This window comes from Canariomyces notabilis, assembly GCF_033297395.1.
Source record: "Canariomyces notabilis strain CBS 508.74 unplaced genomic scaffold N656scaffold_3, whole genome shotgun sequence".
NCBI classification, from domain to species: domain Eukaryota; kingdom Fungi; phylum Ascomycota; class Sordariomycetes; order Sordariales; family Chaetomiaceae; genus Canariomyces; species Canariomyces notabilis.
In genome coordinates this window covers 1,075,298-1,103,093 of record NW_027041825.1, presented here as the reverse complement: position 1 = coordinate 1,103,093, position 27,796 = coordinate 1,075,298, and the positions used below count along the sequence as shown (strand labels likewise).

The 27,796-nt window shown below is 53.1% G+C and overlaps 9 protein-coding genes across 9 annotated transcripts; 4 read left to right on the top strand and 5 right to left on the bottom strand.

The window, feature by feature from the left end:
- Positions 1 to 682: 682 nt before the first annotated feature.
- N656DRAFT_702815 (NAD(P)-binding protein) lies at positions 683 to 1,712 on the top strand (the record flags this gene model as incomplete). The annotated part of the gene is made up of 4 exons (XM_064811055.1): positions 683 to 947; positions 1,021 to 1,102; positions 1,236 to 1,542; positions 1,623 to 1,712. The coding sequence occupies 4 exons, from the start codon at positions 683 to 685 to the stop codon at positions 1,710 to 1,712; spliced, it is 744 nt and encodes a 247-aa protein (XP_064673372.1).
- A 324-nt stretch (positions 1,713 to 2,036) lies between these two features.
- On the bottom strand, positions 2,037 to 3,216 carry N656DRAFT_702969 (uncharacterized protein; the record flags this gene model as incomplete). The annotated part of the gene is made up of 2 exons (XM_064811067.1): positions 2,037 to 2,517; positions 2,585 to 3,216. 2 exons carry the CDS (start codon positions 3,214 to 3,216, stop codon positions 2,037 to 2,039), a joined length of 1,113 nt encoding a protein of 370 aa, XP_064673371.1.
- A 1,690-nt stretch (positions 3,217 to 4,906) lies between these two features.
- On the top strand, positions 4,907 to 7,221 carry N656DRAFT_725496 (uncharacterized protein). Its single transcript, XM_064812558.1, has 4 exons — positions 4,907 to 5,460; positions 5,516 to 5,545; positions 6,405 to 6,569; positions 6,624 to 7,221. The coding sequence occupies exons 1-4, from the start codon at positions 5,230 to 5,232 to the stop codon at positions 6,945 to 6,947; spliced, it is 750 nt and encodes a 249-aa protein (XP_064673370.1). The 5' UTR covers positions 4,907 to 5,229; the 3' UTR covers positions 6,948 to 7,221.
- A 651-nt stretch (positions 7,222 to 7,872) lies between these two features.
- Positions 7,873 to 8,049, bottom strand: N656DRAFT_775771 (uncharacterized protein; the record flags this gene model as incomplete). Its single annotated transcript, XM_064814500.1, has 1 exon — positions 7,873 to 8,049. A coding segment is annotated over one exon (177 nt), but the record flags the coding sequence as incomplete, so codon positions are not given.
- Positions 8,050 to 8,089: 40 nt separating this feature from the next.
- Positions 8,090 to 9,170, bottom strand: N656DRAFT_401513 (HSP20-like chaperone). Its single transcript, XM_064809534.1, has 4 exons — positions 8,990 to 9,170; positions 8,867 to 8,900; positions 8,346 to 8,747; positions 8,090 to 8,209 (listed from the first exon to the last, which is right to left on the bottom strand). The coding sequence occupies exons 2-4, from the start codon at positions 8,892 to 8,894 to the stop codon at positions 8,172 to 8,174; spliced, it is 468 nt and encodes a 155-aa protein (XP_064673368.1). The 5' UTR covers positions 8,895 to 8,900; positions 8,990 to 9,170; the 3' UTR covers positions 8,090 to 8,171.
- A 658-nt stretch (positions 9,171 to 9,828) lies between these two features.
- N656DRAFT_775770 (putative vps protein) lies at positions 9,829 to 11,052 on the top strand. Its single transcript, XM_064814499.1, has 2 exons — positions 9,829 to 10,148; positions 10,238 to 11,052. The coding sequence occupies exons 1-2, from the start codon at positions 10,101 to 10,103 to the stop codon at positions 10,916 to 10,918; spliced, it is 729 nt and encodes a 242-aa protein (XP_064673367.1). The 5' UTR covers positions 9,829 to 10,100; the 3' UTR covers positions 10,919 to 11,052.
- A 1,772-nt stretch (positions 11,053 to 12,824) lies between these two features.
- On the bottom strand, positions 12,825 to 13,573 carry N656DRAFT_401477 (uncharacterized protein). Its single transcript, XM_064809533.1, has 2 exons — positions 13,224 to 13,573; positions 12,825 to 13,071 (listed from the first exon to the last, which is right to left on the bottom strand). The coding sequence occupies exons 1-2, from the start codon at positions 13,370 to 13,372 to the stop codon at positions 12,879 to 12,881; spliced, it is 342 nt and encodes a 113-aa protein (XP_064673366.1). The 5' UTR covers positions 13,373 to 13,573; the 3' UTR covers positions 12,825 to 12,878.
- A 2,158-nt stretch (positions 13,574 to 15,731) lies between these two features.
- Positions 15,732 to 16,480, bottom strand: N656DRAFT_401245 (uncharacterized protein). Its single transcript, XM_064809532.1, has 2 exons — positions 16,204 to 16,480; positions 15,732 to 16,071 (listed from the first exon to the last, which is right to left on the bottom strand). The coding sequence occupies exons 1-2, from the start codon at positions 16,336 to 16,338 to the stop codon at positions 15,886 to 15,888; spliced, it is 321 nt and encodes a 106-aa protein (XP_064673365.1). The 5' UTR covers positions 16,339 to 16,480; the 3' UTR covers positions 15,732 to 15,885.
- Positions 16,481 to 17,260: 780 nt separating this feature from the next.
- On the top strand, positions 17,261 to 17,770 carry N656DRAFT_766090 (uncharacterized protein; the record flags this gene model as incomplete). Its single annotated transcript, XM_064813453.1, has 1 exon — positions 17,261 to 17,770. The coding sequence occupies one exon, from the start codon at positions 17,261 to 17,263 to the stop codon at positions 17,768 to 17,770; it is 510 nt and encodes a 169-aa protein (XP_064673364.1).
- Positions 17,771 to 27,796: the final 10,026 nt, after the last annotated feature.

The following is a 27,796-nucleotide window of genomic DNA, read 5'->3' as shown; positions in this document are numbered from 1 at the left end:
CATCCAGCTGTGTAGCCATTTTTCACTGGAAAGAATTTGTACTATATGATCACCACATGATTGACTTAGTATGAAAATGATTTTACAGCCCAATCATACTGACGGTGACCATTTTGCAAAACCCGGGTGGCGCGCTATGGAAGTTATGGCCCCAGCCTCCGTACACAGTACGGAAGTAAGTCTTGTAAGTTACACACCCGTTACCTTCGTAAAGATAAGGTAATTGAATATCCGTACCGTTACCTGACTCGGAAGTAGTGCCATCGTCTAACCCTGAGCTTGGCTTAGACTTCCAACGGCATGGGATCTTCCCTCTTCCCCTGAAGCAACCAAGAGAGGAAACACAGACCTACTGCATTTTACACTTGAGTATGATGGTCATCCGTGGCCGAGTCCATCTTTTCTTCTCGATTCTCGGAATGTGCAATATTTGAGATTATTAATCATCTGCTTCCCGCCAACCGAGAGTACAGGGCGGGGTCTCTTAGTCCAAAGCATCATCTCTCATCATGTAAGCCAGCAAGCACCTCATGGAAGCTGCTTGGAAATCTACAAAGAATATAATCATATAACCCATTCCGCCCGTTCTTGGAGTTTCGAGAATTCTGTTCCCTAACACCTCCAGAAGCATAACTAACACACCAACCGACCGATACAATAACTAAAACAAACGTGCAATACAATGGCCTCCAAATCCTTCTATGCCGTCATAGCCGGAGTCGGCGCCGGCACAGGCCGCTCCGTTGCGCTTCGCTTCGCCCGGTCCTACCCGGTGGTTCTCTTGGCCCGCAAGCCCGAGAGTTACAACGACATCGTATCCGAGATCAAGAAGCAGGGCGGTGAGGCCATCGGCATCAGCGCCGACACGTCGGATCCTCAATCCGTCAGCTCTGCGTTTGAGGCTATCAAGAAGGAGCTGCCCGACAAGAAGCTCGCTGCGGCCATCTGTGAGCCTACCTCCCTGCCTTCAAACCCCAGACTGATGCACTAATAACTCAAACCACTTGTAAATCACTCTAGATAACGTAGGCGCCGGTTTCGCAGTGAAACCCTTCCTTGAATTGACTCCCTCAGATCTGAACACGAGCTTAGCAAGTAACGCGTACGACGTCCCTCATCTCACTTACCCCTTTTCTCGCAACTTCACCTCGATCATAATCATCACCATCCGCCCTCGCCTCAAACCCCAAACCACCAACTCAAAAGTCAGAACTAACAACCACCCCCCACTGCAGCGGCGGCCTATTCAACTTCGCCCAAGCCACCCTCCCGTCCCTGCTAGACTCAGTCCCATCCTCCCCCTTCCCCCCAAGCCTCATCATCACGGGCGCAACGGCGTCAGTGCGCGGCTCGCCCCGGTTCGCGACCTTTGCGGCGGGCAAGTTCGCCGCGCGCGCGCTGAGCCAGAGCCTGGCGCGCGAGTTCGGCCCCAAGGGCGTGCACGTCGCACACGTCATTGTCGACGGGGTGATTGACATCCCGAGGACCAAGGAATATCGCGTAAACGACGGCGTGGAGGACGGCAAGATCAGTCCTGATGCGGTGAGTAACTTGCTCTTATCCTCAAGAAGAACTGGGTCGACGGAGGGGTGAATGATGCTGATATTGTGGTTATTTGGTAGATTGCCGAGAGCTACTGGCATTTGCACACGCAGCATCGGTCGAGCTTCACGCATGAGCTAGATCTGCGGCCGTATGTCGAGAAATTCTGAGGGTGGCGGCTGAGAAAGTTGTAACACATATTGGCGGAGCAAGCTAGCTGTGCCATGCAGAGTTCCGTAATCCGGAATCAAGAGCTATATTCGATCGTGATCCCCTATTCTAATTGGATGTTGTCCCTGCTCTGCTCTGATATCAATCTGTTCCGGCCGCAAGTGTTGCAAGATACCTTCTTGTGAGTTCCAAACGCTCGCTAGATTTCTCTGAGCAGCGCGGCCAATATCACAGCGAACCGGGTGGGGAGGAGCTCTCTATAGGCCCGCTGCCCCCCCACGGCTTGCGCGGCGTCGTAGGTTGTTGCTGAGTCCAAACAATTCTCACGTGTTGGGGACCCCTTCTGGCTTTGCCTCTTTACTGTCGTCTGGGTCCGTCCCGTCGGCTCCCGGCACCGAACCGCCATTCATGTCGCCGCTTGGTGGTGGAAGGCCGTGCAACGCAGCCAGCCGCTCCTCTTCCTTCTTCCTCCTGAGCGCTTCGGTCTCTTGCCTCATCTTTTCGAGGTTCCACGCAGCGTCGTCCTCATCATCCGTATCCTCCTCATCTGCCCTCCAGTTGCCACTTTCGAATAGGGCGCGGCCGGTCGCTTCCTTGGCCTTTCTGAGTTGTTCTTCGGCGGCCTTCTTGTCTAAACGCTCCTTCTTCCATTTGGCAAACGACTCGGGCGTCACCGGGGTGAGAGTACCAGTAAGCTTGTGCCTCTCAGACTCAAGGAACTCCTCGATGGTCAGCGTCTTGAGTGGGGACTTGTCGTATAAAGCCTTCTCAGCCGCTCGCTGTTCCTTGGTCTTGAGCACGAAACTGAAAGACTGTTAGTTTACCCTACAGGCGTTTACACTACAGGCGAAAGGAGTCGTTTGGTGCTTACCCAGGCGGAAGAGCATGTTTGTACATGCACTTGTCCCCGTTGTTCGGGCAAACCCAAAACCAGCCATACTTGCCATCCTCGATGGCCTGGATGAAGTATTTGCACACCTTGTCTGTCGTTGTGCGCTGATTTCCCTTTTTGGAGAGGACGACCTGCCTCAGCTTCTCCTCGTCCCAATCGGCTGAAGTTTCCTGCTTCTTCTTCTCTTCCTCGTCTTGTCTTGTATCCTCATACAGCGTCTTCTTTTCGACCTTGCGCTCCACTGCAAGATCGTGCGAGAACTTGCATTTCTTCCCTTTCTCGCAGTTCCCCTTTTTGAAGAATATACACAAGACAGTTTTCGGATCGACTCCAAAGGGAACTTTCTGGACCTGGGCAGGTTTGTTGAGAAGCAATTCGGCTTCCCGTTTGGCCTCCTCGGCAGCCCGCTTCTCTCGCTCGCGTTGTGCTTTCTCGGCCTCCTTTCGTTTCTGCTCGGCACTCCCACTGGCCTTCATAGACGATTGGATGGCGGCAATTTGCTTCTGCGCTACAGCTCCCTTTTTATTCTTCATCCCAAACGTCTTGTCCTCAACGATCTTCGCTGCGGAGGGCTTCTTGCCCCCCTTATTGTCGTTCTTCTTGGGCGGCATGGTGGGCGAACTGTGAGGATGTGATGACGGTTGTTACGATCCGGGACGCAGTGGGGTGCCTGGTGGCCTCAGCGTGACTTAGAAGCACTCGCGGTTGTGTGCGAAATCAATGTTCTGGATTTACGACTGCTGAAGGAAATCCCACTCCGTCCCAGCCCCAACGTTGTATCGAGGGCGACGGACACACAAACGAAACCGAAGGTGGCAATCTGGCGGAGTGCGGTGATGTTGGAGGAGGAAAAGAGGAACACAACCTCAGGCAAGGCGGAGACGCCGCTAAAAGTGCCTTGGTCTCTCAGCTGTGGGGCAGACTTGCGCTTCAGCCCTCACGTGAGTGATACGTACCACTTGCAATTGTGGCTAGTGCTGTAAATTCAGTACGGAACTACGGTACGGATGCTCCCGCCTGTATCAGTGACCAGGGGGCAGCTTCCAGCCGTGACAGCAGAGGAAAGCTGTCCAAATCCAACATCGCAATCTTCCCTGTTCGGCAGCCAAACAAGAATTATTCCCAAGAAAACTCAGGTATGTGTTCTGTATTCAGACGTTGTTCATTGATCAATTACTCGTTTCATTCTTCTCAGCGTGGTTTGAAGCTAATTCGCATAATTCCTAAGCTTTGCACCAGTCCACGAATTCAACGTTCACCATGATCACGGACTCGGAGCTTTACCAACTTGCCATATTTCTCGGCTCGGCAGCAATGATTCTCATCATTCTATACCATTTTCTCGAAGTCAATGCCGACGAAGACGAACGCACGCCGCTAAAAGAGAAAGCGCCAGCGAAGACAAGCCTTCAGTCTGCACCAGCCTCTACAAAGATGAGATAGAAGAGCATAAAGGGGCGTTTGTAAGATACCATAACGGGAGCGGTGTTTGTCGATTCGGGATGTCATCAGCCAACAGAGAGCTGAGTTCGGCATTACGTTACCAACCAGATCCCCCAGGGCGGCTCCTACCACGCAGCGTATGGGGGTTGAATGGGCGTAAAGGCAATGGCTTGCCGACCTCGCCGAGGAAAACAACAGGATTAAGGCGTTTCGGGTCGGGTGGGATAACAGGCGAGGGAAGAGATGGCGAGATCCGCAAGCTATCCGTTGATGCTTTTACCGTTGGGCGATGTCTTTTGAGTCGTGTTGCGGCCCCTTTCTGTATGGCAGCAACCGATACAGCAATATTGCGCATACAGTAGCATCACTTTCCTCCCGCTGCTGATTTCCGGCGTATCGGGACAGTTGCAGCCAACTGTCATTCAGGTATTGTACATACAGAGTACATAGGGTACAGGTGCCATAGACATCAACGGTAGGCACCCTTAGCTCATCAAATTCGCGACGCGCTTATTAGGCACCACCAAATGCAGCAGAGATCTTGCAGTGCATATGATGGAGGTTTCAAAGACATGCAATTTGATCCAAGAAAGATGAAAACTTCCGGTTCATCAATCCAGGGCGAAACTTGAGAAGTTGAGGGCTTGAGGCAGGCCTGGGTGTGGCTGCTGTAGCTGACTAATGCCAAAAGCGGTTAGCCCAATCTGATGCTGCGCCACTCCCTTGGTCGCCCAATGCCTGCGGGTGCGAACCGCGAGCGTCTCCCTCCCTCCTCAAACCTCTGCGCAACTCCGTTTTTCTTTCTCACTCTCCATCACCCAACAAACTCCCATTTGCCTCATCGCGACCCGTTACTACTACTCAGGCTCGCATCAAACCCTCGCAGGCCTGAACAGTTCCATTTTGCCAATAATCTCATTTTCGACCCCTACACTTCTTTTCCTCTCGGCAGCCTTGCCACAGACCGCGACTTGACGCGACGTGCAGCCGCAAAGTCAGCGGTTTCCAGCGACTGCCCGACCACCATTTCTGATTAGCCATTCAACCATCGACCGCGAAGCACCGTCGAGCTTTCGCATCGCGCTTCTCATCAATCGAATAGCGGCGCTTGTCGATCAGCCACTCAAAAACCTAAACATAAATCCCCGCATCATTCACTTCGGTGCCTTTCCCTAGCCATCATGTCCGGCAAACTCGACCAGTCTCTTGATGAGATCCTCTCCAGCCAGCGGCGCAACAACCAGGGCAAACGCCGCTCTCAGCGTCGCACTGCTGGCACCAACCGCCCCGCCACTACTGCCCCGGCTGGCGGCATCCAGAAGAATGCAAAGGCTGCGCGCAACGCAGCCAAGCCCACGCCTGCCAAGGGCGCTGGCCTAGTCGGCGAGAGCAAGATCATGGTCAGCAACCTGGTAAGCAAACTCCCGTCATCTACATTACAGAGTTCCTATGCTAATATTGTACTAGCCCAAGGATGTTTCCGAAGGCCAAATCAAGGTATGTTATTACCGATGAGGCCGTTCCTGCCTTCGGATTTTCATCGGCACCTCTCTTCCGCGGCGTGCCCTATCAACATACTTTCCTGGGTGGACGATGAGGGTGATTATCCCCGCACCTCAGTGCTTGAAGCGACTGTCATGATGCCAACGCTCCTTCTTGGTGTGCATATCGGTATTACCCGCAGCACTGTCAAGACTGTCAAGTCCTGGGAAGTTGAGCATGCTCGCGTCTAGCTGCATTTTTACGACATCGGGGCTGCCTGGCAAGCGCCCACGATCCGGAACAATGCGCGGACTGTAAAAGAGCGAGGGCAAGATATGACAGTTCAGCTTAGCTGAGTGTTCCTGCACTATCTCGCCTGGCTGGTCACCAGGTCGATGATTTTGCACCCCGGCGAGCTTAGCAGTGAGCAAATATTGCGGCAGTCCTTCCTCTGGCTCTTAGCTTGGCGGTTTTATTGGGATCGAGCTCGTTGCCGTCTTGGCCTGAGCATTCCGGCATGGCATATGTTTTCCTTTCACTTTGTACTCGCGTGTAACGGGGTGAATGGGGTTGGGTCAAGTTCGCCATGGTTGGGTCGCATGGTATACTCTTGTCGCCTCCCAACTCTGCTCCGTGGTCTGGAGTACGGAATCGGTCGAACGATGTCAGTGGATCTCGGACGTGTTTCACCTGTCAGTCGCGGTGGCGCTAAATTCCGAGGGTCCTGCTCACTGCTCTGCTCGCTGCTTTTGGTTATATGCCGAGGAATACTCATTACGCAGATTGCCTCGTGGATTTGGCTGTCGACTACCCGGGATACGGAAGCCTAATCCCCAAGCAATTCTTGACGCTAACCCCCAACTCCCGTCGATAGGAATATTTTCAACAAGCTGTTGGTCAGGTGAAGAAGGTTGAACTCTCCTATGGCCCTGGTGGAGTCAGCCGTGGCATTGCCCATGTCACCTTCCACCACGCCGACGGCGCCAGCAAGGCTTTCTCCACCCTGAACGGACTCCTCATCGACAACAAACCCGTCAAGGTTTGTTATCCTTAATCAGCCTTCGGGGAAACTCTCAGTATTGACTTGATACAGGTTGAGGTTGTTGTTGCCTCTGCCGATCTCATCCCCCAGCCCAAGCCGCTGGCTCAGCGCATCGCTCAGCCCAAGGCTCAGCCCAAGTCAGCTGCCACCACAAAGAAGGATGCCAGTGGTACCAAGGGAGGCGCTGCAGCCGGTAAAGCCACCAAGAAGACCGCCCGCCGCGGACGCAACAACCGGCCCGTGAAGAAGACCGCGGAGGAGCTGGACTCGGAGATGGCTGACTATTTTGACAACGCCAACACCGAGAACACTAATGGCGCCGCCGCCGCAGCCCCGGTCGGTGGCGATGCCGCGATGGAGGAGGATGTCCTCTAGTCATTCTACAGCATATCACTTGGGACCAGAGGGGCGTGTATGAGGTAGACTTGCAGGCATGGTTTACGTAACGACTTCGAGCGGTTCGGCATGGATGGGGTTTGGGTCGGGCTCAGCTTTGATTTTCGGTGTTCGCATCACTTAGGCACAGATTGGCACCATTTCCTTAGCTGTCGGGATACTGTATAATTCAAGAGGCTTAGCGATATCTGCCGTGTCGTCGAATGAATGAAATGAGCATAATCCCTACTGACGTGTCTTGACTACTCCGAGGACATTTGTTCGCACTCTGAAATTACAAGCTCTCACATGTGCCTATCCATCCTCTAGGGTGTGAGTAATCCAACATGGACCAAATAAGAGAGCATTATACTGCCGTGGTGGAATGATACGAGGGATCCTGCTGGCCTTGCGTTGTTATCGTCTCTTATGCGGTGCTTGCCGGCAAGTTCATCAAATGAGCACCGCCGGGCTTCAACTCAAAACAGTGTTGAATCGGATATGACAGTATCTTGAACCACGCAAGGATATCACACAATCTGGCCAACTACACATCTGCACCATGCAACCCTAGTAGTAGCCCAGCTCGAAGCTCATGCCTGCTCCGTCAAGACAGATGCTTGAACACCGCAGAGTTCCCTAGCCGCTGCACCTCATCGTCCACAAAGAAAAGATGACAGCACGTTTTTCACAGCAACGAAGAGCAGGACGAGAACACCCCTGTTTGAATTATCAGATTGTACCACCGAGAACTCCTACTCCTAAGGCGTCGATCCCGCGTTCGCTGATAGGTCTTTTTTATTAGTCCTGCATCCACCTAGTCTTTAAGCCTCCCCAATCATCTTCGATGACCCAAGAAGGCTGTGTCTCCACGGTTTGGTGGCGAACGCTAACAGGCCCGTATCAAAGTGCCCGCGGGCATCCGTCACGACATGACAACCTCCTTGGCGTCCTTAGCATCCTCAGCCTTCTCCTCCTTCTGCTCCTCTTCCTCGCCCTCGAGGGGCGGCATGTCGTCGTCCGAATCCTCCCCCTCGTCGTCATCACCGGCGCCGCCTAGACCCCCACCGCCCAGCTTGGAGAAGTCGAGGTCGCCGCCTATAATAAGCCGATGTTAGCGATCAGTTTGCTGCTAGATGCCCTGTCACTGTCCAGTGCAAGTCCCCTCGTTCACCAAGTATCGCTCCCTTCCAAGCGCACACAGAACCTAATGTGATGGTCCTCTCAAGCGGTTCGGTACGTACCCATACCCGGCAGTCCCCCTACAAGTACGTGATGTTTAGCCAGGTATGGAATCAATATGAACCAGCAAGAGGACAAGGGAGGCTGGCGCCTCAAGGTTCTTGGACCTGTTGTTTTGTGGGGGATGAAGAAATTACAGATCAAAATGCTACTCACCCATGCCCATACCACCGCCAAAGTTGGCAAAGTCATCATCAGCCGCCTCGTTCTGTTCGTCCTCGTCGACCCACTTGTCGAAGTCGGTCTTGAGGAAGTGCACCTTCTTGGCCTCCTTGAGCAGGCGGGGCCAGTAGGCCTCGTTGAGCTCCTTCTTGCGCAGCTTCATCTCGACGTCGCGCGCCGAGTGGTTCACCTTGCTGGCCTCCGGGTCGATCTCGGCGTAGAACTCGAGCTCGAGGTGGTACGTCTTTTTGAGCGTGTCCGAGTGGCCCGTGAATGTGAGGCCGGTGGGCTTCAGGTCCAGCTTGAGGTTTGACGCGGGCACGTCGGGTACGCTGATGGTGAGGTAGATGAAGTTCTTCTCGGCGTCGGTCTTGGACGAGCGTTGCGCCCAGAGGACTGCAGGATTGGAACAATGACAACGGTTAGTGATACTGCCGCATTCTTCTTCCGAGAGATCGCGACGCCGACCAGCTTTTCCGGTTATGGTGGGCGTGGGAGCCGCACAAGCGACTTACCTTCGGGTGTCACCATATCAGTAGCCATTGCGCCCTGTTCGATGACGATAGTGTGAGTCTTGTGATGCTGGATGCTATGCTGGGGGGGAGGAGGGGTAGCTCCTGGAGGCACTTAGAACCAACGTTTTGTTACTTCGGATGGGAGATGGTAAGTTAGCGAGAAATTCTAGTTGCGTATCGGTTGATCGTTGTCTTCTATTTCGAGCACTTTAGACGCGTATATCTATTGAGAATGGGAAAAGTCGACAATTGGAAATCCTCAAGAGGAGAAAGCTGCGGAAGGTGGGGTCTGATGTTTGTGAGGCTGCGCTGCCTTGTCGGGTCGGCGCGTTGGTGGAATTCGCCAGAAGCCGAAAGAGCCTCGCACGGGCCGTCGCTGCAGGGCTGAAAAGCTGATTGAAAAGAGGTGGAGAAATGGCAGCTCCCTTAAGAGCTCATGACGTTTTCAAAAGAACCGCCAACTCCTGCCTACACATCACTATGCTAATGCAGCTAGTTTACATCTGATGCACTTGCAGTTGTCTCATGGTTTGTACAATACGCATACATGGCATCGTCATCCAATTCTGTACAGTACATGCAGTTGCGCGGTAACGAAGACACATAACGCCACGGCATATGAGAGCCATGACACCGGGAATAATGCCTTACGCCCTTCCCGCTTTTTGGTACGTACCGGTAGAGTGAACCAGACCTGACCATATTCTGTTTGCTTCTCTACACAATCGAAATGAAACGTTTGATCACTTGCCATGGATGTATGCGCGACTCAATCCTGAAGCTTCTAATAACTGTATGTCGCTGTTCCAAATCGAATTCACTCTAACATCGCAATCGAACCAAAAGGTATGTATGTACGGAGGTACTCTATTGTATGTTACAGTCAATACCGTAAGCTAGTTTTATGGGGTAATTTATTTTCTGGGCATGCTGTGGGGCTGACGGCCAGTGGGGTTGAATCCCACCAACTCCCTGATAAGCCGGGCTGCCATGCAACACCAGGAACGCCTTATCCGTATGAGACATCGTCATTAACCAGTTCCGGGGTACCGCAACGAGGCTGCAGACCAACACGACAAGCCTCGGGCTGCCTTGGGCGACGTCAGCGACCGTAACACATTATACCGAGCAGCGGCTACACATCTGACGAGAATCCAGCCGACTCATATCGCGGTCGGCCAAATCGGTCTGTCTTCAATCGCCGCTGCCTACAGCGGCCGTGATAATCAACATCATGGAGACGCTCAGAGCAATGTTCGCGAAGCCAGACCCCCAGGCTCAGGTGCGTTTATCCTCCCAAAAGAGACAATATGGCAGGGCACTCCTCCTCCCTCGGAACCCAGTCTAAATCGAATTCAACGCCCCTACCAGTTCCGGAAATGCAACGCGATGCTCCGCACAGAGATGCGCAACATCGACCGCAGCATTGCGAACCTCAAAACCGTCGAGACAAAAACCAAGAACCAGATCCTTGCCGCCAACAAGCGCGCCCAGCGCGGGGACCCGTCGCGGCAGAAGCAGGCGCAGCGGGAGGTCCGCGAGTTTGCGCGCGAGCTCATCCGGCACCGCAAGACGACGGCCCGCCTGGTGACGTCCAAGGCGCAGCTGGCCAGCGTGCAGATGCAGGTCAGCGAGGCGTTTGCGCTGCGCAAGATTGAGGGCAGCATCAAGGCCAGCGTCGGCATCATGAAGGACGTGAACAGCCTGATCCGCCTGCCCGCGCTCGCCCAGACCATGCGCGAGCTGAGCGTGGAGCTCATGAAGGCGGGAATCATCGAGGAGATGGCGGAAGAGATGCTCCCGGCGGAGACGGACATGCTCGAGGACGAGGAAGAGGAGGCCGAGGGCGAGATTGACAAGGTGCTTGGTGAGATTTTGAAGGATAGGATGGAGAAGGCCGGCCCGCTGCCTAGCGTGCCCCTGCCTGAGAAGCAGAAGCAGCAGCAGGTGCCGGCACAACAGCAGCAACAGATGGAAGAGGAGGAGGATGAGGAGGATACAGAGGCTATGATGGATCAGATGCGTAATAGGTTGGAGGCGCTCAGGAGTTAACAGACGGACTGCCTGAACTGGTGCAGATGGGTTATACATGGAGAGGGTGATCGGGATTGGAACGGCGTTTGCGGCGTTCTGTACGGTGTCATTGCTTTCTTGCGTATGGGTTTAAACGTCCGCCTGGTGCTGGGGACATATCGAGTGTTTAACCAATATGACGTTGCATCACCATTCCCGAGATCTTCACCGTTTCAGCCAGCATAGGTTGTGACTCGGCCCTTTCGACCCTCTGAATCCAGTTCGCGCTGAAAAGCGATAGGCGTTCAAGGTAAGGTAGCTATCCCTTTCTTATGCCATGCACCGCTTACAGTTTTGGAGTGCTTTCTGGGACTCCAACTTGCCTCGCAGAGGTAGTACTCTAACCTCTCCTTGTCTTGGTGTTCTAGCCCCAGAATAGTCGTTTCGGTCATTCCTTCTATCAGTAGCTTACGTTGTCGAGCCATATTCAAAGGAGATCAAGTGGGCTATCTACCTGAACCACTGGTTTCAGGAAGTGTAGATAAATAGAGGGGCGTCCGTACTTGATGAAGGTTGGGCCGTTCTAGTTGCTACTCCCGACAGACCTTCATGAGTGCTGAGCACCACAAGTATATAGTGTGGATTATCTATCATTTCCCCATTCATTTGAGTCTGTCAAGTCAAGATGATCGTCTTTATATCGCTTCTGGTCACCTACGGACCCAAATTACTGGGCAATGAACGGATTTGGGATAATCAGGCTGCTTCTCTGGCTAAGGTATGAGGTGTTGTTTTATATTAGGACACCAGACTATTATCGCCACTGCCGCCATCATTACTGCCATTCTCACTGCTATCTCGGTGGTCAAGGTAGGTAGCACTAGTGCCACACGGTGAAATAGGAGTTTCATGGTTGCGCCAGAACGTTACCGGGCATATTCACCTGACAGTGAGGGCATCAACCGCCAGCGAAGAGCGTGGGCATTGTGATCTGAAACTTTCACGGGGAGATTGAGGAGAAGGAGGAGGGGAGGTTTATACTGGCGCGAAGCAGTAAGGCCGGGCTGGACTTTCCTCCATTTGTGGGCATTGAGGCTGGATAAAAGCAAGAGCGAGATGCTCCAGTCTACCTCGCGAGCTAGATACCGTAGCGCGCCACCCGGGTACTGCAAAATGGTTACGGTTAGAGGTTTTCAGTGCCAAAGGTGTGGTCATGCCAGGACTATGTTGGGTTCAGTAAATGAATCAGTGAACAGTCATGGACCTAACACGGTCATATCACTCGAAGGGCAAGTTTGAGAGATTGGTCTTTGGTGTAAGTGAAGTATCAGCACTAATTCTGTCGACTCTGAAGGGGATGGGAAAGATGATGTTCTGAGTTATGGACCAGCATTCAGAATCTTAGACTTCTCAGTCGCTTACATATCGGGATCTTATAACATCGGTTTTACATAATAGCTAGATTCCGCACCTTTACATCATGATGTGGCAGTTCCTGATCGCGTCACTGCATAAGATTTGCTGCCAGGGCAGCTTCTAGTGTGCCCTGTTTACTGCTGGAAGTCCTCCGTTGCCTCCCAACTCGTGAGATCTTCTAGAGGCTCTAGATTGTTTACTCTTGGTCCCGAGTCGAGAACCAGCACGGATTTCCCAGGCAACCTACCTCAACGCCTTGCCAACTTAGTGTAGTACTAGTATCAGGGGTTGAGACCAGAGTATTAGGTAGTTTGACCACAGTTTGGCTAGGCCAGTGGTCAATGATCGCCGGGTGACTGATTCTATTTTTTTCGACACTTACCGCCCGAGCCCCTGAAAGTAGACGCGATCCAACCTTCAGCCCCTTTTGCCACATCGCGGGATATCACATGTTGGAGCAACCCAGGCACACTCCAAGATCACAGTTCTCTTGGCGATTATCCTAACACAGATACCCGAGACAGCCACTGCCCGAGGGTATCTGTCTCTCGTAAGCTGTCAGGCCCGGGGAAGCTTGCCTGACTCACAATATCCGACTAAACGGCCAGCGAAGAAAGCAGGGCATGCATGCATGTCTAGGAATACGGTGTAGGTCACGGTATTGTACATTCACACCCCGTATATACGCAGACCAATACAGCAGCCACGATAGCAAAGCAGCTACCAGCCGCGCACACGCCCTGCAGTACGGCCCTGAGATGGGCGCTGAACGAGAGCTTGAGCATCATGATCGTCACCCCACATCAGCCTCAACAGCCGCCTGACGAACCACTTTGTTGGGCCATTGGCGAATGAGACCCCCCGGCGCATCTCACCTGTTGAGCTGGCCAGTCAGTACGTCTGAGTTGTCCCCGCAGATGTGTTCTACCTTAGGCAGCAAGCAAGTGCCTTAACCGCTCTCCTCAATACCGTGCAGTACAGTGAGGCGCTCACGCAGATGCAATCACCGGCCAGGCATCCAGACGGGAGTTCTGAGCCCAACTCACAGTGGATGCGGATGCTAAGAGCCCCAAGCATGCCGCGGCTCTCATCTTGTAACGGACCTAAAACGGATGTTTAAAGAAAATCGAGGCCATCTTGGAAAATGTATTCATTCTAAGCATCGAGACCTGGCCCTTGATCCATGGGCAGATGGCTAGAACTTCGTGTCCATTTGTCGATCCATGGATGTGTTTTGATGTGCCGCCGTATCCCTCAAGTAGTGTGCTGTACTTTATGTGGGGAGAGTCTGGCCCCGAGCTCAATCTCGAATCGGCAACAGCGGACTGCCTAGGTGAGGTACTCATTGGCTAGGCCCGGTGGCCCATCACACTCGTATACCGCCTGGCCCCGCGTGATATTGGGCCAGTTAGGGGGCGGTTGTGCTCGAATCACTTTTCACCCTTCTGAGATTGAAATAGATCGAGATCTCTTTTGAGGTGTCCTGCATCCGACGCGGAGATCAGGGAAACGTGATTGCTCCCCGATGCGCCTTCCCTGTGTAAAGTACAAACTTCGTATCCCTTCTTTGTCTTGGACGTGCTGGGTAGTACCTTCCTTAGCTACCTTATCTAAAGTGTACATAGGTACGTATGTAAGGTAACGTGACGCTCTTTCCATTGATCACTGAACAGGAAGGCGAGTTACAACCGGGGGACAGTTAAGATACACCATGCTAATCACATCGCCGATGCCGCATGGAGGGCTGAGTGTGTGCCCTTCTGTGATAGAGACGGGGTGTAACGCCGGCCAATAAGCATCTACGGAGTACAGTACATGAATTTCGCACCTCTGGGTGAGCAGGGTTGATTATACGCTGCCATCAGACGGCAACCCCGCTTCCGAGACCACCGGGCGTACAGGGCCTTTAGGCAATCTGAAGGCCAGCAGTCGATATGTCTCGACCAAGTTGTAGATAACGTTTGGCGCGGGAGATGGTGATATACAGGCCCGCGGGTCAGGGCCAGAAGATAATGAATGCGTTGGGCTGAACAATACGGAGTTCAATCAGAGCTTCCAATGAACTGGCGAACGGATCACAGACAAGTGGCAGCTACGGATACATAAGTCGGTATCATGAGCGTAGCATCAGATACCTGGTATGTAGGTTGCGCAGCAAGCCGTTTGCCGGATTAGATAAAAGAGTATCCTTATCAGTGCCTTTCGGTCTCTCTCCGGACCGGGGACGGCCGGGTCTGGCCGGATATCCGATGACCCTCCGGTCTGGGTAAGACAGCTTGGATGCCGAGGGACGGAGTGGCTGCTGCTGCGTTGCCGGAGAGCCAGAATCTGGGAAAGCCTTGGCAAAGCACGCAAGATCTGTCATTTGCCTAGAACCTCGCCGATCAAAGTCTCGAATCATCCCGCGATGAGAAGACGTGACAAGATAACTGGCGGAAAAAGCTCCCACAGCCAACTTTTAGCCTGTGGCAGAGAGTCATTTCAGCATCCACTCAAACTGGAGAACTTCCCAAGTATGTCGGTATTGGTAGTCAAACTTGAGGCCTTTCAACAATGTCTTGCTCGGTCTCGCACGTGGGATACTCTGTCCCACGGGGTGGCCTTGGAATCGACCTCCATACGACCTCATCACTGGTCTGATGACAATGCCATAATCCCACGCCGGCGCAGGCCACACGGTAGAAATATTAGCAGGTTAGCAGCCCCTATTCCTTCATGGCGAAAGAAACGTGAAATGCCGCAGCTTCATCAAAGAACAGTGAGGCAGGCAATCCAACGCCCGGAGTAAAATCGGAAAACTTCCCACCGCAACCCACACCGATCTTAATATGGGAAGGTAACGTTATTTGGCGTATCGGGAGGGGGTCGCGCGGGCGTCTCAGGTGAGAGAGCCCAGAGCATCCACGCCCCCGACCCCCAACCCCCCGCCAACCCCCCACGCATACCGAGCTCCCATTTCCGGAAACCGTAGCCCCCGGAGCGGTTACAAGAGTTGGGTCGAGTCTCAGTGCTTGGGGGGAGAAAAAGAAATTGCAGTGTGCTGAGCTCCCTCAGAAAATAAGAACAAGAACGCTGCTCATCTTCTCAGCTTTGCGGTAATACGACGCGTATCTTTATTTTTCCCTGCCGCGGATGCACTGGAGAGAGATCCGACGAGTCCCAAAACCATGGGAGGAGTGACCGTTTGTTCGGGAGCAATTTCGGTCTGAAGGATAGGCGACCCGGCCGCGGAGCGTGTTCCGGGCCATGGCTCAACGTGGGTTGACATGGTTCTAGGCTCCATTTTGTTTGTCGGGAGGAAGCGCTTTGATCCTATCCAAGTCGGGTACGTGCGCTGCTAAGAGCCGGCTTTGCCTTCCGGACCCGTTTGCCAGGGCAGATCTCTGGGGCGGAAACCCAAGCCGAAGAGAGCTGTCGCAAAAGTCGCCAACACATCAATGGTCACAAAATGCGATCACTGGCAATGCACAGGACACCAAGGCAAAATGGCGGACTGATGCTTGGGGAAGCAGGTTTCCCGTCGGCAAGTGCTGCAGGTGTCAGCTACGTCAGACTTGCCTGGGAAAAGAACAGACGGTGAGTGCTGCATGTCAAACATCCGTTCTTTTGATTGGAAATAGGAGCAAGTCCGCCGCTTCTTTTCCGCTCTGTGCGCAAATGTTTGCAGCCGAAAAGACGGCGTGTAATCGCAGCCAAACTGATTGGATCTGCCACGGCCCTGCGTACCCGAACCTCCATTTTCTCCCCCAGTTTCCATTTCGAGGTGAAATGGAAGTCTAGGTTGGGTAAGCAAATACTTCTAGCAGGGCTTCTATACGTCTCTGGGCCGCGAAATGGTCACCGCCGAAGCCCTCTGTGCTCCCCCAGTCTGACTCACTCGGTTGGTGGTGCTGCACTGTATTACCTGCCTTATAAATAACGATGACTTGGAGTACCGTACTTCCCGTATCTACCTGATTCCCGGTTTCGTCGGTTTCGTCGGCACGTACAGTACATACATACCTTGGGCAGGCAGGCAGCCCTATCGTCCTTTGGGGCTGCATGCTAATTGCACCAAGGCCATTTCATGTTGGCATCAAGGTTGCGACGCGAAAGATGCGCGAAAAACAAGGAGGAAACTCGAGCCCAACGATAAGGGGTCTGTTGGTGATGTTGCATGTTGCCTATCCGGTAGGAGTGTGTTTGAATTCCACGTCCACCACCGAAGCCAACAAGAAATAAAGAGAAAAAGGCAAGGTATCTAATTTCAGGCGGTGTGGGGGACAAACGGAACAGGGGCTAAAGGGGCGTACGGGGTGCAATCCGGGGCTCCAGATTGTGCCCGAGTCTCACTCAGCTTCCCCGGAGAAAGTCCCCGAGAACGATAGGTCAAGCGTTTGTCTTATCCAAACCAATAGTGAATGGCGAATCCAACACGAAGAACGATGTTGTAGCGAATTTCGGGCTGTGTAGGCCGCCCAGTGGAAGAGGTTCATACATGAGCAAACGGCGGTCAGACATCTTACAGGCAACCACAGGTGCAATGCGGTGACAAGTACCGTTACCCGGGTACACCTTTGACCCATGATTGGGTACCTTCCGTCGGGAGCCAGAAAAGAAAGAGGGGCCTCACCTTTTTATTGTGCCGGTGTTTAAGCACAATCCTGCGGCGGCGGTAATCTCCAGGCTGCCCCACGGATCCCGCCCTCTGGGTCAGCCACCTGCACCCTTGTCGCCCTACCCCCCAAAGGAGTCGGGCACGTAGAGTACTGTAGTGTATAAGACCAGGTTGCCCCCTTCCGACTCATGCTCCGCCCACGTTCATCACCAGGACCGCCAGGACCGACTCAAGACGCGCCAGATCAGAACTTTAAGTTCAGTGCACTGCATTGCACACTAATAGTACAGACGACGCTGCCCAGGCTCTCGTACGTCATCGACGTCTTGAACAAGACAATAATACCACACACTACAACTACGGCAAACATGTTTTACGGCTCGCCCAGTTCGACGAGCAGCAGCTCCAGCTCGACTCCCAGCTCCGGGTCCAGTTCCTTCACATCCCCCTACTCCTCGTACAGAAGCATCTCATCACCCATGGACATCGCACCAAGCCCATTCTCGACAAGAGGCCCGGACGCGAGCTGCGCTTTCCCGTCGTGGCCGCGGCGGAGCTCCTTCTGCGAGTACGATGCGTCGGAACTGAGCGCAACCTCATACATCTCGGACGAGGACCTCTTCTACGAAGACGACATCCGCAGCGACTCCAGTCACGGCAGCGCCTCGCCGGTACATTCACCACCGGTACCAGCCCTCACCGAGCTCGACATCCTCGAGCTGCAGCGAGAGCGTGCAGCCTACCAGCAAGAGGTGATGAAGCTTCTCCTGCTTGAGAAGGACCGCCGGCGGCAACAGGCAAAGAGGCGCTCCAGCTCATCATCCAAAAAGACCAAGAACAAGCTCAAGGCCATGACGCCCATCGCCGAGGCCGAGTGAGAGTCATGAATTGCAGGCGCGGACGACTTGCACAGAGTCGGTACGTACCTTAAATTTCTTGCTTACTCAGCTCGCAAACCAATTACCCGACCGGTGCACTGCAGTGACTGCACGGGAAAGCAGCGGCTAATACCGCAACAGGCAGCAGGCAATCTTTTTTTGACTCATCATCACAATCACGATGCCCTCCCGAGTCTGCCACATGCAAACCTGCCAAACCTCCACCCGGCAATAGGAATGGCAGCCGAATAGCCACAGCACGCCCGTGAGGCGTACAAGGGGCCACAACACAGCCAAGTAACTTCTGCGTCCTCGGCCCTGTCCTGCCTCGGCAGCAAAGAGGGATGCGGCCGAGCAACGCGCGGCAAACGGCACAGACCTCGGAAAGCCAAACAAAAAAGAAGTTCCCACCATCCGAAAGAGTGTGCTCGGACATGAGAAGGACTCGGCGCTTCCTTTGATCCTTCACCGCCCGAAATCACCGACCCGCTATTCGTCGGTCCCGCACGGATCGCGCTGCCCTATGCCTCCACCTAGACCTAGCACACCGAGACTTTCTGTCCAATGGGAACCTCACCCGACATTTCCATGGCCATCTCCACACCTACCACGTGTCATGCAACATCCGCGCGCTTTGTCAGTCAGCCTAGATTTCGCGGACTGATTTGGGCCGAGGGCACACAACACAAGCCTTTCGGCGGGTTTTGTTGTCTCTTTGTCTACCTTTTTTTCCCCTTCGATGCTCTCCGGCGGCCGGACCGACTGAGTTTTTACACATTTTACCAATTTGTCTGAACTCTTCTTTTCGATTAATAATTTCCGCCGACCGGGTCCCCTACCGACCCGGCGGTCCCGGCTGCGTCTACCCCTTACGTCATTGCCGGTATTGATTTTAATCTCATTGTTCATTTTATCTTGAGATTATGGGACCAAGCGAAGCTGGCGTTTTCTGATATCTACTGCACTTTACGGGAAGGAGAAGGAAAAGTTTTGCACTTACACCCATGGTACACACTGCCCTCATCGGCAACATCATCCGCATCATCAGCATTATCAGCATCATCATTTGTTGTCGTCATCATATGGAGTCTTGTTCTTTTCCTGTTTTCGGCAGCGGTCTTGGGGTATAGCCAGAAGTCTTATGCATGGCAAAGTTTGTTGGCATGCGCGTTCTGGATGCTTGGGTTGCGTGGTCTCCGGAGCTGAGCCACACGTCCTCCGAGTACTTTTTGTACTTGTTTGGCTGGTCTTGGGTTCGGTTGGTTTGTTTTGGATACCCCCCTTAGCATGATACCCCCGGGCATCTTTCTGGTATTTTTTTCTTTCGGGAGCATAGCGGCACTTTGGTTGTTCACATCGTCGGGCTTGGTCCCCTGCGTACCTGTACTTGGGTTAATACGCGTTGCTTAGTGTAGTAGTTAGCCTCAAGTTGAAGGATAATCGATAGCATCACATCATATCTTCAGCTCATCCGCTTTGTCTTGGGTGCACAACATGATCTGGGTTGATATGGTGTTGATGCAGAGGGGACTCGTGATCAGTGATGGCTGGATATCAAGCCAGAACCAAGTCGACAATCAGCCGATTAACACTACGCCTTGGCATCTGGAGAGGAAGTAAAGGTATGTGTATCGAGCCCATACATGGCATTCAGGTCACATGATGCTCATCATTTCCCAGATGCCTTCAACCGGGTATGACGAGCTTGCCGTCGACAGAAGAGCCATCCATCTACTCGGGTTCTTTGACCGGATAGCTCTGCACGAGCAAGACAGTCCTGGAGCAGACTGGGACGAACACGAGCAGCAATCAGCGGCATGATGGCATGGTGCTAATACGTCCGGGTTATCATGTCTTGCAAGATTTGAGTACCCGACTACGCGTATCTACTGGCTTGGAAGGTAATGAACAGGACATATTCAAGCAACCCCCTTTTCCCGACCTGGTTGATCTCTGCCTCCGCGGAGTGATGATCACGTTCTCAAGCGGGCAAGTTTGGGGTTTGCTTCGGGATCCCTTCGCCTCTTAGACGATGGCAAGAGATGATGTCTATGGGAGGCGTTACTACCTACTGAGAAGGAGATACCAAGAGTTTGGAATATTGTACTGTGGATCCACGGCGGATGGATATTGACATGTACGGTTTCCGGCCGGGATGACAGCCTACCTAAGGAGAGAGACTCGAGATTCTGGAATGCTCATATAACGCCCGGAGGCCGGCGCGGTTTGTCGTGGAATGACCAGGGGCATCGAGCATCTCCTAGGTACTAGGTATGTATAAGTATTGCCTCCTTGGGAGAGCAGTCTCATACATCAACGGCGTTATTGTGATAAGTTGGCCTTGACATGTAACTCCAATCAATACAAGCGAGTGAGACGGTAATGACAACATGCTGAAGCCCAACTGGCACCCCGCAGGCTATGAGCGACAGTGTCGGCGGCATGTTGTCACTAGTTGCTAGTAGTAATGTGGTCTTCACTTCATCGAACTTACATGTCAGGCAAATGTTCTGAGCGTAATGTCATGAACTCACCGATCAAATATTTCCTTGCTAGGTGAGGTAAGGTGCCCTATGTATCAAGCCGAGTGAATGCTGGCGCTGGGGTGGGTTGTAAAATGGTGGTTGTGCCGAACGGGACTGTACTGGGCTTTATCGGACCGAGGGTGAGTAAGGAGGACTTCAACATATACCTGTTTCCATCCCAGTAGCACTCGGCCGTGTGGCGGCAGATACTCATGCAGAGCCACTGTAAGTATGACCTCGACCGTGACAGCCTCAGGCTTGCCCTGTTCTTCGACCTCTCTCCTGGCCACGTATACAGCAAATTGTCCCTATCAACTACGGTGGCCTGAGGGTATGTCCGTGTCTTCGCCGCAATGGATATAGCTTCTGAGCTGAGTATTTCCTGGAGGAAAGGGGGTGCGCCCTGACATTGATGTCTTCATTACCGTTGAACTTGACACTGGCATTTCAGTTATATACCAGCAAGATGGCATTAATGACAACATGCTCTCAACATAATAGCTCAGGGTTAGTCGGTGCCCAGCTAGATCTACTACAACAGCTTCAGCACGCCTGACATTACGGTCATCCACGTTGTTATGAAGCTGGAAGTGTCAAGCTCTGACCGTGCAATCAGAGAAGTCGGCTCTCTCTGCTAGGTTGTAGCTTGATGGAAGACTCTGTGCCCTATTTCCAAGCGTTCAAATCCGATCAAAAGCCTGACATGCCTGGCATTGCCCTCTTCACCGTGCAACATAAGGCGATGTCGGAATTATAGGGAGAACCTGAAGCAGATATGTGGTCAACATAGGGTAGATTAGCTTCATTCAGGAAAGGACTGGCAGCAAAGTAAGGCAGCTTGTTCAAGGTGGTTCCAGGCAAGTCATGGATACGCCTCCCTACCACCCCCGTATTCATTGACTCAGGGGCTAGTACTCGAGTGGTGCTAGGTATGCTTGATGATGCGACTTGGAGATGCAGAATCTCCTTCCCTCCCTTGTGGGGTGAGGGCTTGAAGTTGGGCATGTTCATGTTTATACCTGGTATTATCAATAAAGCGGCCTACCTAAAATACTGTACATCCATGGGATTTCAGCACTCGTAACGGCTCATTTGAGGTTGTGGTTCAGTACTAAGACTGAGCAGCTCCCATCAGTCAGCAACGTGAGAAGGTTCGTAAGTTGAACTACCCCTGAGTACCTAGAATGATAGACCCCAAGTTGCGTTTGGCCTGTCCGAATGATGCTTCTGATCACTAAGTGTTCCGAGTGCAGTGAAGGGGCATGACCAGAAATATTTTTGTTTGATAAGGGGTGAGTAGTAGATCTACGTATTGACTGACAGAACAATTTGAGTCCTCTGCTATGACAAATTGATCGTTAGACAGAGTGATGTTCACAACATTTCACGCCTTCTCGATCATAGACCATTTACAAAGCACTACCAATAGCTAGGCCGGGGTACTTGACTACTCGTCGACACATGCAAGACGTATATACCTCAGGGGCTCAGGGGGAAGCTGGGCATGACACCGGTGAGCCTGCTGGTGTTGACCATACGATTAACGCACCGGGTGGTGACGGAAGACGGCGACGAATTTACAATAGCAAGCTCACTGTTGCTGAGACACCCTGCCCGAGTGTCTAAGCTGGCTCTTTACCTGATCTGATGTGATGGAATTGTGAACCTCTGACGCTAATACGTAAGCAAGCACTAGTAGTCACGAACAAGAGCTGTATGGAGATGACAAGAACTCAGCCTCCAAGGACTGCGACAACATGGGAGTCACAGATGGAGCAAGCGTAGGCGTGCTTTGATCATTTATGTCTCACCGCTCTACCAAGCGAGCTTGTCATCCTCGTGGCTTGGATTTTAGGTACTCGTGGGGAGGTAATGAGGTTCAAGTTCTCTCAGCAAGCCGCAGTCTCATTGTCACTGAAGATATTGTACGTTCGAGTTCTGCGATATCTCTCTTAAATGTAGTCATTTCGCCTTGTATCTAGTAGGTCGATGATTCTATCCTGCATCAATGCCCTAGTACTATCCATGGTCAAGGTAGAGCCGGATCCAGTGTAAGTGAGCTGGTCGTCACCACAGATAGCTTAGCTCATGAGCAACCGCAGGTATACTCATGCATACCAGTCAGAGAACTCATCAAATACCTAGTAGCTGTTGCAATGAACATAGTCGATGACAGAATCATCCAAGTTTCACACCAGGAGCATGACATTCATAATGAGAGCCGCCAAACATTTGCTCGAATTCATGCGTACAGCCAAAGCCAGCTCCTATGAGCTTGTTTGATGTTAACGTTACCTGGAAAGTTCCATTTTCGTGTGATGCGAGGGGTCAGCCATGAACTTATTTTCCATCACAGCTCAGGATTTTCGCACTAACCTTAGCACTAAGGTGTAAAGTGTGATGAGAGGCGGCCCGGTCCCGGCCGGCGGCGTGATCGGCCTGATAGCATGATTCTCTTCTGGACTAGACCGAGCAAGAGATGCCAATCATAGCGGGAAGGAAGCGGGGCGTGAGGGGAAGACGTGATGATGAGCCATGCGTTTAGAGCAAGGATTGTGTGTTAAGACCCAAGATACTCTCTTAGCAGCCGAGTGAGCTACGATAGAGTTACCCTCTATCAACAGCTTATTGACAGTCTTGTCATCACTGCATTTGGAGTATGTCTGGAGTTACGCAGACATCCCAGCCGAGCGCAAACCAAAGTGAACAACGGCCAAGTCTCGCAGCAAGACTAGCCCGTGACCAAGCTGGTCAGCGTGATGGTGTCTTGGCTTTCACATCAAATTGCCATGTGCATGATGTAAATGAACAGCCCGCGTATTTGCTGACTATCAACTGCAGTGAGCGCCACCTCCCGACAAGTTGATAAGACGGGCAGCGAGCAAGCGGAAGGCTCTGGAATGGAGGCAGAGGTGATGGCAACCGCAAGTCCGACACGGTCGGCGAGCTGCACCTACGGAAATGCGTCACCACAGTTCTCAACTTCTGCTGGTGAGAGAAGTGAAACATACGAGCGGTGACGCTGCGCCTAAACCAAATACATTATCGAGGCGGCCCAGGGTGGCACGCCGTGGCGTCGAAGGCTTAAGTTAACCTCCAACTAGGTTACACAGGTCACCGGGCTTTTTTCGAGTCAAGCCTTGTCGTTGCTTTCATGTTCAGCTTTGGCGCCTCATCTTGACAGCTGGCGTACGAAGGGCGACCTACAGTGAGATACGCCAACAGATATTGCTGTTGCGACCCTGGCGGTTGCTAATACCGGGTATGCAGAGGACCAGTCATGCCGTAGTGGTGCTGATACAGATGGCTCTCTCCGGGACTAACATATGCTTCGCTGGATTTGGAAGAGCCAGCGGTTAACGGAACCCAAAAGCTACATCTTGACTGTCGCAACATGCCGTTTGTTTGATGAGGAAATTGAGAGTAACATCTTGATCTGGAAAAGTGGACAGGCCCGATCCCTGTGCGACATGGGATTAAAGATGTGGAGAGCGGGAGAGGCGAAGCTCGGTCCCGCACTGACCTGACGCCTCCCAGGGCCAGATTGCTGCGTCAAGCATCCGTAGATACTTCGATAGTGTCTCGGTGCGGTGCCACGGCATTACAGAGTTAGGTATGTTGCCAACACTGATTTCCATTCGATCTCCCTTCATGCTGACCTGGTCCGGCCAGGCAATGGTGGTGCCGTGCGCCGGGATCCCAATCCGATCTTGGGCATGCAGGAAGAAGGGCGACGCGGGCGGGGGAGACGGTATGAGTCCGGGCGCATACGAACACTCCCAATGCTGACGTCCCACGGCATATACGGCCACCATGCCAGGGACAAGGAACGGCTTTGCGGGCTTGATTGCTCTCTCTCGAGTGAGGCAGGACCATATATGGCAGCAAATAGCCCTCAATTGAGCGGTCTTGAGTGGTATGGCCGTTCAATTGTCCGTTCCTGAGCTGCATCCCCGGCTGCGAAAAGAGTGGACTTGGGTACGGCCGCCGATTCCGGCCGCGGGGTGTTCTGCTCTGTAGAGCGGTATGTATGCAGGCACGGGCGGCCGCGATGCATGATTTGGTGTTCCTCTCAGGGCCCCGAGAGACCCAGGACGTCACCTACCCGTAACCCAGTTGGTTTTGGGGGTTTCATTGCCGTGGGTGTCTTTGTGTGTGTCGTGCGTGTGTGCGTAAAGTTACACTCATATGTGGAGTGCCTGCAGCTGGTTGATATTCAGTTCCCCAAACGTTTCAGTGTCGTGGTTGGGAGGCACGGGGGTCATCTTTTTGTCAGCTTCGCCATGCACCCAACAGATGGGGTTGCACTTGCATGCAGAGAAGAAACCCTGACACTGTAGATTTGAATCCGAGGTTCAAATAGTAAATCGCCTTTGCAATCCAGCAAATAAGCAGGAGGGAAGGAGAAGGACCTGTAGACTCGGAGCAACGTGAGCGAGTCACGCCACCGAGCCATCCACTGAGCCACCCGTCCTCAGAGGGCCAAGAAGCGAATCAGGGCCTGTAGCAGCAGGGACGTTGGTCGCGACCGAAGAGCTATCGAACTGAGGAGATAGAGAAGTCCTGCGTTCCTGTCGATGATTGGAACCCCCATCGTGTGCCTCTTAATAGTGCCACCCACAGCCATCCGACCAAGCTATAAGCTCTGGCTGTTGACTGGAAAAGGGGGGGAATGATCGAGGATCGATCCTGATGGAGGTACGAATTAGGGTACCGCACCGCACACACCTGCAGGGCCGTTGAGTGAGGGTCCAGGGTGGGGTCAAGGCGTGAAGATTCAACCGAGATTTTGGGGGTTTCGGGCAAGAAGCAGCGCACTTTCTTGGGGCTTCAGGCTTCACCGCATGCAATTTCTGATAAAAAGACAGTCTGATTGCTGGCTAATGAGTTGAATGCGGGATTGATACTTCGTACAACGACCCTGATAGCTAAGCAAACCCTTCGTACCTTTGAATTCGATGTCGCCAGCGTGTGCAGAAGGGCGGGGCGCCCTGCAACGTTGTCGGGGAATAGGTATTGAGGTGCTCTCACATTGACTCGAAGTACATAACCCGGGAACCCGGAGCTCGAGTGGAATCCCATTGTAGATGAGCCGAGTCTCCGGTTTAAGACCAGACTATTGTCTGCGACAAGAATTGCATTGGTTTGAGGACAAAGTAGGACAATACAGTTCGTTTCTTTGAAAGGCTCTTCAATACAAAAACGTGCGCTAAGTTACGCGACTTGGTTACGGGTATCGAAAGATCAAGGCGGAAGGGACGATAGGGGCCCCTGTCGGGGAGGGTGATGGCTGCCGTGATTGGTCAAGATGAGAAAAGTTAGCTGCCAATCGTCAGCGAAGGCGCTTAAAACCCTTGCACCTTCTCCACATCCCGCCGCCGCCATCCAGTTCCCTCCCGACCTCCGACCCAACCACAACCGTCAACGAGCACCTTCAATGATTTGCAAACACTAGGTAAGACTGCCGAGTTACATGGTGCTACTCCTGAGAACCTGTTCGCACTGCCCGTCGCCAGTCCGAGTTCGGGGGGTCATTTCAGATTCTCTCAATGCGAAGCAATGGCAAGCAAAAAGGCAGAATCAGGCGTCATCTTAACTGCGCTTTCAGCCATCGAAAAACGGCAGAGATGCAGGCATTTGTGGGGCAAAGCTAGCATTGGCATCGAGTGATCCCGCCTGCAGATCTGCAATGGCTACCACGGTACGGAGTACTACAGGTACCTTACCGCTTCATTCTGGGTTCGCTGCTACGCTACGGAGTACGGACAGCTTGACAACCACCGAGCACGCACAAACAGACCACGACTGGCTATAACGTTAGCCTAACCTTACCTACCTGGCAACGTCACGGCCTCTGCCCAATTTGCACTATGGCATTGTAACGTAGTGCGCTAGGTAGGTACTGCCCGCTCGGGAGCCATTTCCGGTCCTGGCCATGCCTTGGGCCTTTTTCCTCGACTAGGTTGGAGACCACCAAAGTTCGCCATGCTCGAAGCGATTTGAAGATAGCAAAGAGGGGGGAGAAAAGGGGCACGAACAGCAAATCATCGAACCTGGAGAATTGGTCATGCTTCACTCTGGTTCGGAGCCATCGACGATTCGCGACCACGTCGTGGCGAATGGGTGGTCCTGAGAGATACCTGCCTAATTATCGCAAATATCAGAGATACCCTGTGCGCCGGGAGTAGCAGGCCAACCACCGGCTGATACGGACCGCTGCAAAGCTCTGCTCGAGTCGGTGGGCTTTACAGTACTGTATCCGTACATGCTACTGTACCTTTGCCTGCCCTCCAGTCAACCACTGATGGGAGCCAAGTCGACCTCTGCCCAGCTCAGGCCGAGGATTCTTACTCGACGGCTACCCCCGGTCCCTTGCTCCCCTTGCTCGGTGCTAATGCCGCCCCGGTCAATGCGCATCTTGCCATCTTGGCTTTCCTGCAGCCCCCGCGACCAGATTCGCGCAATCATTTGCAATGGGCTTTGCAAGCGAAGAGGAGGCAACGTGGAATCGGAGAAGAGCAAGAGGAGGAGAGAGCAGGACTCTAATTTTATATGTGCTCCTGACCCTCAGACCCTGTCCAGTTACAGCTTGAGCCCCATTCAGCTTTAAGCGCCTGCGATGGCCTGCGTGCGACTTATTTGCTGTCACACCCCTGTAGTACCGCGTGCTTCTGTCTCTGCTTCTCCAGTTTCTCCTCTGGCCTGCAGCTCTCTCCTCCCGACGCACACATCGTGCATGAATCGGAGCGGGTAAAAGATTGTGTGAGCAAGCGGTTCGGCGCTCCAGCAGACGGGGGAGCTTAACCTTTACAACAACCAGGCCCAGGCCCAGGAACCAGGACCGGAACACTATTGCGGGTACAGTACTGTACAATACATAGCGTACTACCGTTGCTGGTGCCGGCGTGCTTTCATTGTTTCGCATCTCAGGTCTCTGCCGCACAACAAGCGCCGGGCTGTCACCCCCCCCCTGAAGGCACACCTGCGTCTACGGCGCCATCTGTGTGTGTCTCTCTCTCCACCATACCTAGCCTACCTTCTCGTCCCTCTTCTCGACCCCTCTCTTCCTCCGTCATCCCCCACTGCACCTTTCTCGTGGACCTCACGTCGCCGACAACGCTCATATTCCGAACCTCAACCGCCGGCAACCATTGCTTCCGCCTTGCTGGCACATGTTGGGATAGCTTCGAGGATCGGCTTTCGCAGGCGCACGGAACGTTGGAGGGACGTACTGCTTTCGGGAACGGACGGCGTACCGGTTCAGCAGACTTGGGTTCCATGTGATGGTCGGGGGTGGCATTGTGTAGCCTTGCAGCACGTCCTGGTTTGCCACTCCAAGTTCTGGGAGGACTAGTTCAACTTCAAGTCGGTATGTTCCATGTTTCCTTATACTCGCTTGCCCATATCCCTACGGGACTGGAAGCTCAGCCCCGGCCAATGTTTACTTCCAGCCCCCTATGACACACTGGGGCGATCCTCGTGTATGAGATGAGGGCCGACT

What these genes read in the sequence shown, in the direction of transcription:
- N656DRAFT_401245 (XM_064809532.1), bottom strand. Translation starts at nt 16,338, where the DNA reads ATGCAGCCCCAAAGGACGATAGGGCTGCCTGCCTGCCCAAGGTATGTA. An exon ending in AAGTCATCGTTATTTATAAG is followed by an intron (nt 16,072 to 16,203) that starts GCAGGTAATACA and finishes TACCCAACCTAG; the next exon opens with ACTTCCATTTCACCTCGAAA.
- N656DRAFT_725496 (XM_064812558.1), top strand. Translation starts at nt 5,230, where the DNA reads ATGTCCGGCAAACTCGACCAGTCTCTTGATGAGATCCTCTCCAGCCAG. An exon ending in AGATCATGGTCAGCAACCTG is followed by an intron (nt 5,461 to 5,515) that starts GTAAGCAAACTC and finishes ATATTGTACTAG; the next exon opens with CCCAAGGATGTTTCCGAAGG. An exon ending in TTTCCGAAGGCCAAATCAAG is followed by an intron (nt 5,546 to 6,404) that starts GTATGTTATTAC and finishes TCCCGTCGATAG; the next exon opens with GAATATTTTCAACAAGCTGT.
- N656DRAFT_775770 (XM_064814499.1), top strand. Translation starts at nt 10,101, where the DNA reads ATGGAGACGCTCAGAGCAATGTTCGCGAAGCCAGACCCCCAGGCTCAG. An exon ending in AGCCAGACCCCCAGGCTCAG is followed by an intron (nt 10,149 to 10,237) that starts GTGCGTTTATCC and finishes CGCCCCTACCAG; the next exon opens with TTCCGGAAATGCAACGCGAT.
- N656DRAFT_401513 (XM_064809534.1), bottom strand. Translation starts at nt 8,894, where the DNA reads ATGGCTACTGATATGGTGACACCCGAAG. An exon ending in TGATATGGTGACACCCGAAG is followed by an intron (nt 8,748 to 8,866) that starts GTAAGTCGCTTG and finishes CCAATCCTGCAG; the next exon opens with TCCTCTGGGCGCAACGCTCG. An exon ending in TGGCGGTGGTATGGGCATGG is followed by an intron (nt 8,210 to 8,345) that starts GTGAGTAGCATT and finishes ACGTACTTGTAG; the next exon opens with GGGGACTGCCGGGTATGGGT.
- N656DRAFT_401477 (XM_064809533.1), bottom strand. Translation starts at nt 13,372, where the DNA reads ATGCTTGGGGCTCTTAGCATCCGCATCCACTGTGAGTTGGGCTCAGAA. An exon ending in GCACTTGCTTGCTGCCTAAG is followed by an intron (nt 13,072 to 13,223) that starts GTAGAACACATC and finishes ATGATGCTCAAG; the next exon opens with CTCTCGTTCAGCGCCCATCT.